Source organism: Suricata suricatta, chromosome 13 (genome assembly GCF_006229205.1).
Source record: "Suricata suricatta isolate VVHF042 chromosome 13, meerkat_22Aug2017_6uvM2_HiC, whole genome shotgun sequence".
NCBI lineage: Eukaryota > Metazoa > Chordata > Mammalia > Carnivora > Herpestidae > Suricata > Suricata suricatta.
Genome location: NC_043712.1, coordinates 24,674,956 through 24,691,530, shown reverse-complemented (window position 1 = coordinate 24,691,530; position 16,575 = coordinate 24,674,956). Strand labels below are relative to the sequence as shown.

The 16,575-nt window shown below is 37.1% G+C and overlaps 1 protein-coding gene across 2 annotated transcripts in view; it reads left to right on the top strand.

The window, feature by feature from the left end:
• Positions 1-16,342, top strand: part of RAD23B (RAD23 homolog B, nucleotide excision repair protein) — a 44,786-nt gene extending 28,444 nt beyond the window's left edge. The window contains exons 6-10 of one of the 2 annotated variants that reach the window (XM_029920055.1): positions 2,253-2,380; positions 5,793-5,925; positions 7,694-7,821; positions 8,483-8,653; positions 13,885-16,342. In XM_029920055.1, the coding sequence (XP_029775915.1) occupies positions 2,253-2,380; positions 5,793-5,925; positions 7,694-7,821; positions 8,483-8,653; positions 13,885-13,998 (674 nt within the window). In that variant the 3' untranslated portion in view covers positions 13,999-16,342. The remainder of the gene's footprint in view (positions 1-2,252; positions 2,381-5,792; positions 5,926-7,693; positions 7,822-8,482; positions 8,654-13,884) is intronic. The other variant, XM_029920056.1, reaches the window with a different exon arrangement.
• The last annotated feature ends 233 nt before the right edge of the window (positions 16,343-16,575 follow it).

Below are 16,575 nucleotides of genomic sequence, written 5' to 3'. Positions count from 1 at the left end.
ATCTATTACAAGTTCTCTGTGGAAAGGGAAAGGAAAAGTCCGTACCCTAAACAAATATTCAGATGCCACCTTAGCTCAATGAAATTTAGGGTTTTTTTAAACTCTACTTTCTTGGGTAATAAATGCCTTTTGAAAATTCTGCAGAAAATGATTCAACTGGGACTGTGCCAGGGAAGTGGTGATGCAGAATGACAGGGTCCCTTGTACAGTTTAACTTTTCATTCAGATGGGGTAAAGAAAGAAGTGTGAGACATAAAGTAAATTGCAAATCATAATTAATGATTTTAAGGAAACTAATGGCTTCCACAAAGAAAACCAAAAGTTCCTTATACTTGTGATAGGTAGTACATCTGTGAGACTGTAACATTTAAATTGGGAACTGGAGCCTGCAGAGGAAATGGCCCTCTGAGAAGCCTGGTCTGTGTAGAGGTTCTGGGGCAGAAGGTATGACTTATGAACTGGAAAACATCAGTGTGGTTGGAGCATGGTGTTTGAAGATGTTTGGGAGCCCAAAAGGAGATGAGCTTTTCTTTTTAAAAGCTCATTTTTCCAGCCAAGTGAAGAAAGGATTGTAGGCTGGGGGGAGCGGGGGCGGGGATGCAGGATAGGACGCAGGATGTAATCCAGACCAGAGACTTTTGTGGTCTGGTCTTGAGCGAAGGCAGTGGAGAAAGGGAAGACCTAGGGAGTTGTGCACCGTAATTCACAGGGAGGATCTGCAGATAAGGGGCTAGATGAGAAGTCGCATGTCAGTATTGGTTGTGGAGTGAGTGGAATGTGAGAAGTAGACATAGCCTGTGGCCTGTGCAGACAGCTGTGGCTGGAAAGGGAAGGGGGCAGACAGATGGACCAGGGATCGGGATGAGGCCATGAGGACATGCTTCTGTTTTTAGGATGACATTCTAGGATATAGTTAACTGCTGATCAGGATAATTCAGTGGAGGGTGAAAGGTGAGAGGTAGAAAAAAAGAGAAGATAACTAAAGGGTCCAGTTCTTTGAGGAGACAAGAAAGGGAATAATACCCAGTACACAAGTGGAAGAAGAAACGGCTTGAGTAAGCTATGTTTCGTGTAGAGACTTGGCTTTCTTTCAGAGTGTTGTCTGTTGTCTGACTTTTCCATGAACATCAAGTTTGGGTCAGAGACAGCCTGTAGAAAGCGACTTCCTGGAATAGCAGTGCTTGGGGCATTTCACCAGCTCTGTATGGTATGTGAAAGTCTAGCTTTCCAACCTCTAACCTCCTTTTTCCTTCTGCTTTGATAATAGAAGGTGTCAAGGGAAAACTGAACTTGTAATAGCCAAATCAGTTGCTTGAAATATCCCTCCTACTTGTTTTCAAAAATGAGTTCATGTGTCTCTTCCAGGTTACCTTCCCTGACCTAATTCTGTCCTATATTTGTGCTATATTTGTACCTGATATTTTTATTATACTCATGAGTTACCACACACTTCCTGGTATAAAACAACACAGATTTATTGTTAGGGTACAGGAGGTTAGAAGTCTACCATGGTACTCAGTGGACTAAAATCAAGGTGCTAAATCACTGGGCCATAATCAGGGCTGCATTCCTTTCTGGATACTCGAGGGGAGAATTTGTTCTGTCTTTTCCAGGCTTCTGGAGGCTGCCCACATTCCTTGGATTATAGCCCCTTCCTCTTTCATCAGAGGCAACAGCATAGCATTTGTGACGTTGCTTCTTTTCTCTTGTCCTTTTTTCTGTTTCTCTGACCCTCTCATCTGTTTTCCTTCTACTTTTAAGGACTCTTGTGATTACATTGGACCCACCCAGGTAACCTGAGTAATTTCCCCATCTTCTTGCCTTATAAACCTAACATGTTTGTGGATTCACAGGGGGCATTATTCTGCCTGCTATATATATGTAATTTGTGCTGTTGTTCCTCTTCGTATTGCTAGCCTGGAAGTGCCTGAAACATTGTATAAACATGCACCATCAAGAAATGTGCAGAGGGGCAGCTGGGGGGCTCAGTTGGTTAAGCCTCCGACTTCGGCTCCAGTCATGATCTCACATTCGTGGGTTTGAGCCCTGCATTGGGCTCTGTGCAGACAGCTCAGAGCCTGGAGCCTGTTTCCGATTCTGTGTCTTCCTCTCTCTCTGCCCCTCCCCTGCTCATGTTCTGTCTCTCTCTCACAAAAATAAAATATTTTTTAAAATGTGCAGAAAATGTCTATTTATTAAATGTTTCTTTTCTTTCCTCTCCCTACCCCCCCATCCCACACACCTTTTCTTAGTGACAGGTCAGTCTTATGAGAATATGGTAACCGAGATCATGTCAATGGGATATGAACGAGAGCAAGTAATTGCAGCCCTGAGAGCCAGTTTCAACAACCCTGACAGAGCAGTGGAGTATCTTTTAATGGTGAGAAATATTTCACTTCATTCATTCTGCTTCAAGACCGAAAGCTCACAGATTTTAAAGGAACAGTAACAATTCTCAGAAAAATGATAATATATGCTAATAATTTATATCTGTTTTTCTTAGTATGTTAACATTTTGTGTTGAAAAGATGTATCTCTTTTAAGAAAAGATTTTGATACGGTTTTTTAATTAGGAAACAACATGGTTAAATGAGTTGTAAAAGTGGGTATCCACTTGGATCAGTACCTTCTACCCTATTCATGTCATAATGACAGCTTTTGTGTTTGGAGGGTGGAGATAGGGTTTGTTGTTGTTGTTGTTTCGCTAATCTAATCTTCCATTTTAGTAGTTTTTTGAGAGCCAGCATACTCCTGGGTATACTGTATAAGGAAAAAATATCAGATTGGAAGCCCGTGCCCAATTTTATTTGTCTTGTACTATGTACATTTTTGTAATTCCATTGGCCATCTTTTGAAAATTGAGAGATTTCACTTATAAATTCAGATAGCTGGTTTGTCTGGCAACTTGGATGCAGGTTTTTGCAAGGGTTTAGATCATAACTTTAATTCATTCTGTTCTCATCCATTCCGTTACCTGATATAGCATTGGTGCATATAATATACCATGTTCTATTATTTGCCTGGTTCACTGGCATTTGGATTGTCAGCTTATTTATAGTCAGTAGTAGTCAAGGGGGTTTTGAATAAGTTCTTATCTTTTACTAGCATAAAATTTTGGGAAATAGGTTGTTGTGGACATGGACTGAAACCCTTGGTATTTACGACAATGAATATCTATTAGTTTACAGACGTGGCATGGGCTAAAGTAATAGCATAGAATTTTGGAATAACATTTAATTGGCTTTTTAACAATTTGGAGCTCCTGGGTGGCTCAGTCAGTTAGGCAGCTAGCTCTTGATTTCAGCTCAGATCATGATCTCACAGTTTGTGAGTTCAAGTCCCACATAGGGTTCTGCGCTCACAGCCCCGAGCCTGCTTTGGATCCTCTGTCTCCTTCTCTCTGCCCCTCCCCACTTCTCTCTCTCTAAAATAAAAAATGAAAAAAATTTAAGAGTCTTAACATTTTATTCTGTAATTGTCTTTGGTGTTTTACAGTATTATCAAGTCCTCAGTTGCCCTAAGTATCATCTTAGAAATCCAAAATCCTAACTCTGGGGAATATAGTCCACAGTTTAACCCATTCATTTGTTTCCAGGTTGTGCTTTTGTTAGAAACTTCATTTCAGATGGTAATTTCAGGAGAGTCAAAGTCAAGAATGAGTAACTGTGCTGCCTCCAGCACTTAAAGCACCTACTCATTTGCATGTGAGACTCACACAACCTTGTGTTACTGTATCATTTCCTCTTTTGAATTCTCTTTTCCATTGTTCTCTTGATGAGAGTCTTTAAAATGATGGTTGTTCATTTATCAGTTTGCTTGTAATTTAGGAATGTTTTTGGATTATATGTCTTTTGTGGTTTGCCCCCCCCCCCCCCCCCCAAAAAAAAGACCCCATATTCTATTAAAGCATTACCTTTCCTTTTATGGAGTGACTTAAGTCTGTAACTGTGTGGAATTCTGCATTAGTTTAATAGTAGTAGGTATTTTAATCTAATAATAAATTTGAGGTTTTGAGGTATAAAAAATAGATCACTGTTTTCAAAGTTGCTGCAACTTTTTAGCATCAAATGAGTAGATACGAGTTCATGAAACACTTTTTTTAATATTTATTTTTCAGAGAGAGAGAGTGGGGGAGGGTCAGAGAGAGGGGGAGAGAGAATCCCAAGTAGGCTCTACTCAGCACAGAACCCAGTGTGGGGCTTCGAACCCACAAACCCTGAAATTACCTGAGCTGAAATCAAGAGTTTGATGATGCTTAATTGACTGAGCCACCCAGGAGCCCCATTTCATGAAATAGTTTGAAGTGTTTTTGATATATTTGGTATTCAATTCAGAAACTGTTGAAGGGCCACCTTTAACTGTCACTAGTTTTTGAGAGTTCCATAGCAGTGATTAACTTTTTAGTTTAACAAACCTGTTTTGAGAATTTGATGGAGGCTTTGGACCCTCATTCTGCATATAGTTTGTCAGCACTTAAAAGTTTGAGTTGGTGGATTCTCCAAAATGTTTGTTTCTAATACCTCCAGAGACAGCTAACACAGGCAGCCATTACCCTATGTGCTGTTCACCTAGCTTATTTCTTTAGATATTTATGCTCTTGACTTCTGATTTTTATTGGGAAATGGAAGAATTTATCATTACCATCTCTTACCCAAATGTAATATTTCCTCCTTTATTCTCCTCCTTCACAATCTATGTGGATTTCATAAAGACTTTTGGTATGTTGTATATGGAAAGTCTTGTAAATCATGCATCAAAGTAGTGTTCCAAAAGTCTCAGTGCAGTTTTAAGTTATAACTTCAGAAGAGGACCGGTACAAACTTAGAAAAAGCATCACTTATATACTGAAATATTTCAGGTTCTTTGATAACTACCTTTAAAGTTTGAATTTTTTGTGGTACTTTCCAAATGACACTTTCTCAGAATCACGGATCAAGAGAGATCATCCTTCTCCTTCAGCCACTATTGCTACCTGCTCTGTCTCCATTAGGCTTTTTCCCCAGGGGTCCTTTCAGAGCTGCACATGCACATCAAAACCTGCTTCTTTGAATAATTTTAAGGCTAGGTTTACAAATGCAAACCTTTCTGTCACTGAGCTGGTGAAAGTTTCTATGAAGTTTAAAAATTAGGGCAGTGTATAGCATATGTGTCCAGTTTTAATAAGATTTGTATCAATACTTTTTTTAATAGCTGGCCTTTTAAAACTGTACATTATTATTTAATATGCAAGTTTAGGATCTTTGGTATTAGGGGTAACCTGTATTGCTATATGTAAACATCATTTTATGACTTCTGTTTTAAATTACAAATCTCTAGACCTTAGTAAAATAGCTATTAAGTACAATTAGCTATTTAAATTTAATAAAATTGAAGGTATATTAAAAAGTTACTTAGTAACATTAGCCACATTTCAAGTTCTCTGAAGTTACATGTGATTAATGACTATCTTTTAAGTTTATTTATATATTTTGAAAGAGAGCACACGCATGAGTGTGGGAGAGGTAGAGAGAGAATCCCCAAGCAGGCTCCATGTTCAGCATAGAGCCCGATGTGGGGCCTCAGTCTCACAACTATGAGATCACAACCTGAGCTGACATCAGGAGTTGGTCACTAGACCAGCTGAGCCACCCAGGTGCTGCCCCATCCCTGTACTTTTAATTGAAGCAGACATCTGTTTGATGCTTCTGGACATTAGACAAGCATGTTAAACAGATGAATAAATCTTTTACTTTGTATAATATTTAACTAACTTTGAATGACAGGATACTTAAAGCTGGGAAATTGTATTATAGGGAATCCCCGGAGATAGAGAAAGTCAGGCTGTGGTCGACACCCCTCCAGCGGTTAGTACTGGGGCTCCTCAGTCTTCAGTGGCTGCTGCTGCGGCGACTACGACAGCATCGACCACAACAGCAAGTCCTGGAGGTAAAGTGGGGTGTTTGCGTGGGGAGGAAACGGCCCTGGATTTTTAGTATAAAATTAATCTGAAATACCTTTGAGGGGAGTTCTTTCCTGGAAATTTTGGATAACTCTTCAAACAAGTTCTCTATCCATTAATGTTAGAGAAGGGCGCAAAACAAATTTCTTCCAAGTAGATAGATATTCAGTTCGCTCTTGCTGAAACATTAGCACTATAGTTCTGGCAAAGGGCACGTTCTGTTTAGCCTGTGCCACGGAAGAGGTGCTTCCCAGTTTGCATTTTGTGTTACATTCTGAACCTATTCAGAATGTTTGCTCACCTTGTCTCTTTTCTCTCCCTGTAAATGTCACAAGTATGTATAACTTCAAAGCCAGTAGAGTCTTAGTGGTTATTATACAACCAATGAAAAACACTGAGAGGGTGGAAGACTTCTATCTAAAGGTGAAACCCAAGCTTGAATTCAACTCTCTTCACTGGCCAGCACCCACCCTTCATTGCCAAAGGCGTGACTACAGAGGAGGGCCTGGAGCCTGTGGTGGACCCAAGAGTTACTTTCTTCTCTTTCATTCTTCATTCTGTATATAATATTGATAAAGTAATTAAAACTGTTAATTTTGGAGAGGTCCTTCTTTGATGTTTAGATGCTTCTTAGAGCTTTTAGCGCTAAGTAACCAGTAAGCTCTCGTTGACAAAAAACTCCTGAATGCTTTATATGCAGTCTCCCAGAGGACAGGCTATTCATTTCTGCAGAGTTGGCATGAGAATGGAAAGAAAAGGCCCCAGCTTTGGGTCAGATTTGGGCTGCTCTCCCATTTAGCAGCATTTACTGGATTAACTTACTTTCTGAGTCTTTTTCTTCATCTGTACAACTGGTGTTGTACAAAGGAGGATAAATATTCATGTTATGTGGACATTTTAATATGGATGATTTTTCTTAAGTGTTTTAGGAAATAACATCTAAAAAATTATTCATAATTCATCAATAATCTCAAAAACATCATCATATGCAGTTTTTGGTTTCTTATAGTATAATCAGACAACCACCACTACACCAAAAAGTTGCAGTTCTGTATTTTATTTGGCATCCGTAATATTTATTATTGCCGTGGGATTTTGAACTAAAGAGTTTTAGATGTTTTAGTACTATGTGGTCTTAGAGCTTATTTATCTCAAGCTTTTATAGATTATAAATGTTTGAAGATTAATGATAATAACCAAAGTCGTCTTTCTAATTATAATTTAAGTTTGTATTAAAAAAACTTCTGATCTGCATATCTGAACTCTTGTAAGCATTAAATTATCTTTCAGTTTTTTGACTTAGAATTTTCCAGGAATTTAAGCACAGATTTTTTTTCTTGAGGGTTTGAGTCGTATTATAAAGTAAGCAGGGTTTTTTGGTTTTGTTTGTCCTGGGTATGTATTTTTCTTAGGAACAATTTTAGCACTTTTTATTTTGAGAGTACATCCAGGTCATAAATTCTCATTGTTGAATAATATCAAGTGCTTAGGACAGTCATGGGAAAACTTCGCTCTTTCAGGGTTCTATGCTCTACCTATGCTAAAGGAATAGTTCCTGTAGTATAAGACTTGCAAGTTGGTGCAGTTGAAAGTTTTTTGGGGTGGTTTTTTTTTTGTCATTATTTACTTCTTTTTATACACATCTGAGAGCTCATCATTTTTACTTGTCAGTGTTTGCTGTCTAAAATTATGATTGAATCAGCTCTTTGTATATGTAATTGCTATTTTGATTAAAAACGTTTATGTGTATTTTAGGACATCCCCTTGAATTTTTACGGAATCAGCCTCAGTTTCAGCAGATGAGACAAATTATTCAACAGAATCCTTCCCTGCTTCCAGCATTGCTACAACAGATAGGTCGAGAAAACCCTCAATTACTGCAGGTAACTGTTGAATCTGTTAATTTCGGAAGTGGATTTATAGTGTATATCATATTTTCTAAAAGTCCATTAGAACTCCCTTCTTCACATGCTCTAGAAACTGTTCTTCGGAGCTGCCCTCAATAGAATATGCTATAGATCAGATATATCAGTAAGAGAGTCCCAGGTGGTGGAGGTTGGGTTAATTTAAGTTGGTCATATAAGTTTGAAAACACTTTATTAAAGAAGCTCTGTAACAATCTGTTCATGAATATTTTTTCCCAAACATACTATTAGTGAAGTACTGCATCCTAGAAACATGCCTATGGGCTTACAAAGTCGTGAAGCATTTGAGCTTCATACAGCGTTGTGCTGCCTGCTAGTGTGAAAGATATATATACATTCTGTTTCTTTTTATAGAACCTCCCCCCCAAGCAACTTTTAAAAATTGATTTGGGGGAGGATAGGAGACATTTATGAAAGAGAATTTGAATTCTCTTAATTCCAGAGTTTCTTTAATAATATACAAAAAAAATCACATCCTTCCAAGGATTATATAGTCCAAAATCATTCTAAAATATGGCAGTTGTAAAGTTCTACCTCTCTCCTTTACTTGTATTAAGAATTCTTAGTTTCCTGAAGATACTTATTTCTTGTTTTTTTTCTGTCCTTCAAATCACCACAGCAAATTAGCCAACACCAGGAGCATTTTATTCAGATGTTAAATGAACCAGTCCAGGAAGCTGGCGGGCAAGGAGGAGGGGGCGGAGGCGGCAGTGGAGGGATTGCAGAAGCTGGAAGTGGTCACATGAACTACATTCAAGTGACGCCTCAGGAAAAAGAAGCTATAGAAAGGGTGAGTTTAAGTACAATTAAAAATTGAGTTCCTTAGTCACACTAGCCACATTTCAGATGCTCATTAGTCACATGGAGCTAGAGGCTGCTGCATTGGGTTGCACAGGTATAGATTATTTCTGCTACCAGAAATAGTTCTGTGGACAGAACCAAATAGAGCATAGTTCGAAGGATTGCAGTAAAGACCGTGTATTTTCATCCCTGCTCTCACATCTTGTTCTTTGTGAAGCCAAGGGACTAGTAGTGAATACTAGTCTAACTTTCTAAAATAATTACAAATGTATTAAAAATTAAAGATTTCATTTATGTCTCAACATTCATGAAGACCGTGATCTTTAAAGTGTATGCTTGGGCGCCTGGGTGGCTCAGTCGGTTAAGCCTCCGACTTTGGCTCAGGTCAGATCTCATGTTTGTGGGTTCGAGCCCCGCATCGGGCTCTGTGCTGACAGCTAGCTCAGAGCCTGGAGCCTGTTTCCGGTTCTGTGTCTCCTTCTCTCTCTGCCCCTCCCCCTTTCATGCTTTGTCTCTGTCTGTATCAAAAATAAATAAAACATTAAAAAAAAAATTAAAAGTGTATGCTTAATGCAGGATTATCCATTTTTTATTTCTAAATTTTACTTCACTACTGCCCCTAAAATGTAAAAGAGATATGTATATGAATTCTGTATAAAAAACATGTCCTGGTTGCTGTTTTTCTGTTTCCATCCTTACTAGGTCAGCCAGTTCACATTGAGGTACTGCAGTAACTTAGTTTATATGATACTTCGACAAGTCATTCTCTGGGCCTCATGGTTAACGTTTGTAAATAGGGACACGGTACTTGCCCTGTCTTACTTTACAGAGTGTTTTGAGATGGAAGTCTGATAAAGTGCATTTTAACTTAATACTTAGAAAACTCATCTGGGAGATAATTTGTCCATATTTATAAAAATATATCAAGTGTTCAAGGCTTATAATTATATGTTTCTTAAAAGAAACTTTATATATATATATCATGCTAATGTTTTCCTCCCTCAAAGAACATAAGTGAGTGAATGACACTTGCCTCAACTCTTCTGTAGCAGATTTTCTTTGTTAATAGTTAGGGTTAGTTATCAGTTCTTCATTTCTGTTTTGGAAAAATTTTCTTTTGTTGTTTGTGCTCTTGATGTCATACTGAGAAGTTGCCTAATCCAAGGTCAAAAGATTTACTCCTACCTTTTCTCTAAAAGAGTTTTACAGCTCTTATTATATCTAGGTCTGTGATTTATTTTGAGTTACTTTTTGTTTATCATGTGAAGTATAGGAGTCTGGCTTCTTTTGCTTTTTCTTTTTGTCTTTTGGCATGTGGATATCCAGTTGCCTCTGCGCTATTTACTGAAAATTCCACTCTTCTTTATTAAATTGTCTTGTCATCCTTGTTGAAAATCAGCTGCCCATCATTGTGAGGGTTTACTGGGCTTTCATTTCTGTTCCATTGATTTATGTGTTTGTCCTTATGCCAGTACCTCGATGGTCTTGATTACTGTGACTTTTCATAGTAAGTTTTAAAATCTGTTTTTTTCTTTCTCAAGATTGTTTGGCTCCTCGCCATCCCTTGCATTCTGTATCAATTTTAAGATCAGCTTGTCTTATTTCTATAAGAAACATGGGAAAAAAAAAACAGGCTGGGGTTTTAATAACTTTTTTCTGCAGATCAGTTTGGAGAGTATTGCCATCTTAGCAATATTAAGTCTCACCAAGACTTGAAAGTGAGATGCCTTTCTGCTTATAAGATTTTCTATAATTTCAGAAATATTCTTTAGTCTTGTTTGTACTTACTTTTGTTAAATTTATTCCTGAGTATTTTTATTCTTTTTGCTGCCATTATAAATTGAATCATTTTCTCAGTTTCATTTTTGGGTTGTTTATTGCTAGCTATATAGAAATATAGCTTAATTTTGTGTATTGATCATATATCTTACAGCCTTCCTGAACTCATTTATTGTGTTTCTTAAGATTCCTATTTGGAGAATATTATTTGCACATAGGCATAGTTTTACTTCTTTTCCAGTAAGGATGCTCTTTATTTCTTTTTCTTTCTTACTGTGTGTGTGTGTGTGTGTGTGTGTGTGTGTGTGTGTACATGCACATGTGCCTAAATGCCCTATCTACGGCCTCCTGTGTATTGTTGAATAGAAGTGTTAGAGCCAACATCTTTGTCTTGTTCCTGGTCTTAGGAAAAGGCGGTCAGTCTTTAACCATTAAGTGTGATGTTACCTATGCGTTTTATTAGATTCCTTTATTGGGTTGAGGCAGTTCCTTTCTATTCTAGTTAATATTGAATGTTTTTATCGCAAAATGATACTGGATTTTGTCAGGTGGTTTTTACATGTTTATTGAGATGATCATGTAATTTTGTTCCTTTTCTATTAGTATGCTTTAATACACTGATTGGTTTGTATGTTGGACCAACCTTGCATTCCTAGGATAACTCCCACTGGTCATAGTGTATAATCTTCTTTTATATTTTGGTCTGATAGTGTTTTGTTGAAGATGTTCGGTAAGGAATATCAGTCTGTAGTTTTCTGTATGTGTGATAATTTCATCGGGTTGGGTGTCAGAGTAATACTGGCCTTAGAAAAATGAGTTAGGAAGTATTCCCTATTTCTGTTGTTTGGAAGAGTTCATGAAGAATCAGTGTTAATTCATTCAGTGGTTGGTAAAATTCACCAGTAAAATTTATCTGGGCCTGGCTTTTCTTTTTGGGTATTTTGTGATTACTAATTTAATCTCTTTATTTGTTATAGGGCTATTCAGATTTTCTGTTTCTTAAAAAATTTTTTTTTTAGTGTTTTATTTATTTTTGACACAGAGACAGAGCATGAGAGGGAGAGGGGCAGAGAGAGAAGGAGACACAGAACCGGAAACAGGCTCCAGGCTCTGAGTTAGCTGTCAGCACAGAGCCTGACGCGGGGCTCAAACCCACAAACGTGAGATCTGACCTGAGCCGAAGTCAGAGGCTCAACCAACTGAGCCACCCAGGCGCCCCAGATTTTCTGTTTCTTGAGTCAGTTTTGGTAGTTTATGTCTTTCTAGGAATTTGTGTGTTTCATCAGAGTTATCTAATTTGTTGGCATAGAATTGTTCACAGTATTTTCCTTTGGTAGTTTTTATTTCTATAAAAAATAATAGTGTTCCCACATCCCTGATTTTTATAGTAATTTGAATCCTCAGATTTCTTGTTTTCCCTGTTTAGCTAAAACATTTGTCAATGTTGTTAATCTGAAGAAAAAGAGCCAGCTTCTGGTTTTATTGATTCTATTTTTCTAGTCTCTATATTTACTTTCTCTCTGAGCTTTATATTTCTCCTCCTGCTTGCTTTGGATTTAACTTTCTCTTCCTCTTTTCTAGTTTCTTAAGGTAGAACCTTAGGTTATCTATTTAAGATCTTTCTGAATATAGATAGCTACAGCTATAAACTTCCCTCTAGGCACTGCTCCAGTAGTATCCCATAAGTTTCAGTGCTTTTGGTGCTGTTTTCATCCATCAGAGAGTATTTTCTAACTTTCTTTGCAGTTGCTTCTCTGACCTGTTGGTTAAAGATTAGGTTAATTTCCACATATTTTGAACTTCCTAAATTTCCTTCTGTTACTGATTTCAATACTCATGCTATTGTGGTCAGAGAATGTACTATGTACAATTTTAATCTTTTTAAATTTATTGAGGCTATTTTTATGGCCTAATAACATCTTTATGGAGAATGTTTGATATGTATGTAGAAAGGGCATGTAGTCTTCTGTTAAGTATTCCGTCAATATCTGTTAGATCTGTTGGGTCTATGATGTCATATCTGTTTCCTTGTCAGTCTTCTGCCTTGCCTGGTTGTTGTGTCCAACATTGAACATGGTGATATTGACATTTCCAGCCATTGAATCATTTCTCCCTTCAGTTCTGTCAGTTTAGTCTCTTATATCTTGGGGCTCTTTTGTTACATGTATTTATAACCAAAGTATTCCTATAGTTTATCATAATATAATATCTTTGTTTTTAGTAACAGTTTTCAGTGTTAATACGTATTTTATCTGATATTAATAGAACCACTCCAGCTCTTCTTTTTGTAACTGCTTGTATGGTGTATATCATTTTCCATCCTTTTACTTTCAGCATATTTGTGTCTTTGAATCTATAGTGTGTATCTTGTAGAAGCACATAGTTGGATCGTGCCCTGTCTACCTTTTCCTTCAGCTAGCCCTGTTTTAATCTGGAGAAGACCTAGGTAACAAAATTATTTTTGAGTTTTTACTTCTATCTTGGATGAGTAGTTAATCATGCTGAATTGAGACGACTTTTTTTTTCTTAACATTTATTCATTTTTGAAAGACAGAGTGAGCGGAGGAGGGGCAGAGAGAGATACAGAATGTGAAGTGACATCCAGGCTCCTCCTGGCTGTCAGCACAGAGCCCAACACAAGTCTAGAAAACCCACAAACCATGGTATCATGACCTGAGCTAGAGTCGAATGCTTAACTGACCCCCCCCCTTTTTTTAGGTCATTTCTTGATATAGTCTAACGCAAGGTGATTTAGATGATTGAGGAGAGGGTTCATAAAAAATATTGGCTGACAAATATGTAGTCTCAGGTGAATTAGATAATTGATTATTAAGTCACAGTGATTTTTAATAGACTAGGAAAATAAAATTAAGTGGCTGGTATCACCATTTAAAATGCTATAAAATTTAAGTAGATATAAATAGAACACCTTATGTCTTGATCTCAAAATATATCCTGTATTATTATCACCCATTTCTTTTTAGTACAAAGTGTTTGATGGCAAGGAGATTGAGAGTGATCATTGAAGTGATAGTGAAGGACATGACCTTCTTTACAAATAATGATGTAAACTCCTCTCCAGTTGCTTTCATCTGTATCTTTACCCTTTATATACTCAAAGCTGGTTTACAAATTTTACAGGGTCATTTATTTTTAAACCATCACAGTTAGCAACTAATTTTTAAGATTAATACCAGTGAGTGTTAGCAAAGTATCCATTCATCTAATTGCTTTAACAAGGAAGAGAGAATTTTGCAGGTGGTTGAGAAAGCGTCTAGATTCCATCTAGCTGCTTGGGTTGGACGGTGAATCCATACTCAGATAGGCATGTGTTCACGTAACATTTTCGAGAGTTCTTTTGTGTCTTTCATGTTTTCAGGTCATGATCTGTCAGTACTGCTGTGCTGGAACCCACAGTATGTTTTCTCTCTTTTCTTCCAGTTAAAGGCACTAGGATTTCCTGAAGGACTTGTGATACAAGCATATTTTGCTTGTGAGAAGAATGAGAACTTGGCTGCCAATTTTCTCCTACAGCAAAACTTTGATGAAGATTGAAAGGGACTTTTTTTTTTTTTATCTCACACTTCACACCAGTGCATTACACTAACTTTGTTCACTGGATTGTCTGGGATGACTTGGGCTCATATCCACAGTACTTGGTATAAGGTCGTAGGTTGTTGGGGGTGGGGAGGGAGGGATCTAGGATACAGGGCAGGAATAAATACAGTGCATGTCTGCTTCAAGTAGCAGATGCCGCAAATCCACACAGTGTGTAAAATATTATACAACCAAAAATCAGCTTTTGCAGGTCTTTATTTCTTCTATAAAACAGTAGGTAACTTTTCCTAGGTTTCACTCTTTCTAGTGTACTAGATCCAGAAATTTAGTGTAATGCCCTGCTTTATATTTCTTTGACTTTACATTGGTTTCAGAAAGAATCTTTGCTACCTAGAATTTACAGTGTCTATTTCATGGCAACACTGGATAATGGCTTTGTGAAATTGAAAAAATTTTTGGAGCAATTGTAAACAGAAATGCCAAATTATTGATGGTTATTGTTGCTGCTTCAAATACGTATTGAATTAATGTGTTAAGAAAGCCCATTCTTTCATGTTAAATACTTCGGGTTGGGAAGGGGAGAAGGGGAACCTTTTCTTAAAATGAAAATAATTACTGCTATTTTAAAATTTCTTGATCATCAAATGTGAGACCCTTCTAACATAATTTGAGAAGCTGTACAAGTATAGGCAGAGTTATTTTCCTGTTTACATTTTTTGTTTGTTTGTTTTGGGGAAAAATTGGTAGGTGTCTAATTACTGTTTACTTCATTGTTATATTGCAGTAAAAGTTTTAAAACCATCATTGCATGTTTGCTTTTGATGTATCCCTTTGTGAAATTAGCACTTTGGGGCCAATGGAGAAATGCAGCATTCGCTTTCCGAAACTCTCTTCCCCGTCCCTCTGCTGAAATGTGTCGTGAGTTCAAATTGCTGCCTTTTTTTAAAACCCACAAAATGCTGATTCAGTTTAAAATTAGCTAATGTTTCAAAACTGGGTTTCTGATATTTGTAAGTGTTTTTCCTTATTAGATAAGAATATATGACCATTAAAGTCATTAGGATTCTGTTGCTTTCAAAAAAAGAAGGTGGACAAAAGTATAAATCCAGCATCTTTTATTGCATTGGAAAGACTGGCATAATCTTTTGGAAGGGTTGGGAAATGCAGCTGGAAAAGTACTTTGGAAAGTATACAATCAAGAATATCTCTTGGCATATTAAAAGAAAATCTTAATAGCAGTGTTTTCAGCTCTGTTTTTTATTAGACTCTCCTTCATTGGCATATTACCTGATCATAAAGAGGGGGAAAGTATCTACTTGTTTAGTTTTTCAAATCTTTTCTCCTGAATATAAACAAGCCTGTTTAAAAAATAATTTTTTCCCTACCGCCTGATACTGAGTACAGAAAATGAATTTGCAGATTTCTCCCTGCATAATCTCTTGCAGTAATCTTTAGCAAAGTTTGGAGGGGACTTCGAAGCTTTGACGTCATGCACTCATCCCGGTCTCTTACGAAAATAAATGAAGCCATGACTTCTCCCCACAGTGTTATCGTGTAGTTTAATCTTCATGCTTATACCTTCAATCCAGCAGACGTTTGGACTTTGTATTGCTTGTGTTTTATAACAGTTCATACAAAATGTCTCAGGAGAATAAAATGAGGATTTGTAAATATGTTAATCTCTTAAGGTAGAGCATTGAGTTGGGAAAAGGGTGGCATTTCTGGTCAGATAACGGAATATTTTCATTTATTTGATGTCATTCTGTCTGCTACCTAATTGCTCATTGTAGCGAAAACTGGAAAAAGGAAAAGCAAAACAAAACCAAACCCCAGCAGCAGCCTCCTCCTTTCTCTGGGAAGTGACAGCAGGAGTTGGTGGCACGGAGTTTTGGTCCTTGGACAACAAGACCACATATAAGTGGGATTAATAATACAAGACGACAGTTCAGGCCAAGTTTTGACCATTCTTTACAGTACCTTGTTTTATCTGCCTGAAGAATTAGCCAAGACGCTGTGTGAAAGACCTAGGCTATTTGTGACCTTTTGCTGTTACTTTTTAATTTACAGTTCTGGTAAATCTCATAATGTAAGTGGCTCTTTGACTTTGGAATTTTGCGTTTGAGGTATTCTGTCATCTATTCCTTGAAATATTTTTATTGTTCAGTTGCTCTGTGGAAATGTGAGGAAGCTTTAAGTTTATATTTGTTAAACTCTTATTGCCATCCTCTAGTCATATATGTCTTTTACATTGTTTAAAAATACTGAAGTGTTCCACCATAAAATTTTTTCCTGTACCATGACTAGGATTCTAGAGAATTAATTATAAAATATTTTCAATACATTCACCATTGCATTTCTCATTTTTTAAAATAATTTTGCCATATAGAATCTTAAGAATCTCTTAGATTGAAAGTTGACGATGCTCCGTCACTGTTTTCCTCAGTAATTGGTGAGTATAACATGTAGGGGCCAGGGACTAGTTAGGTTTTCTTGGGTCTCCTGTTTTTCTCAACTAAAACGTCAACACAAAGATGGGATACTTGATGGACCTTAAATCAAATTTCATGATGGCTT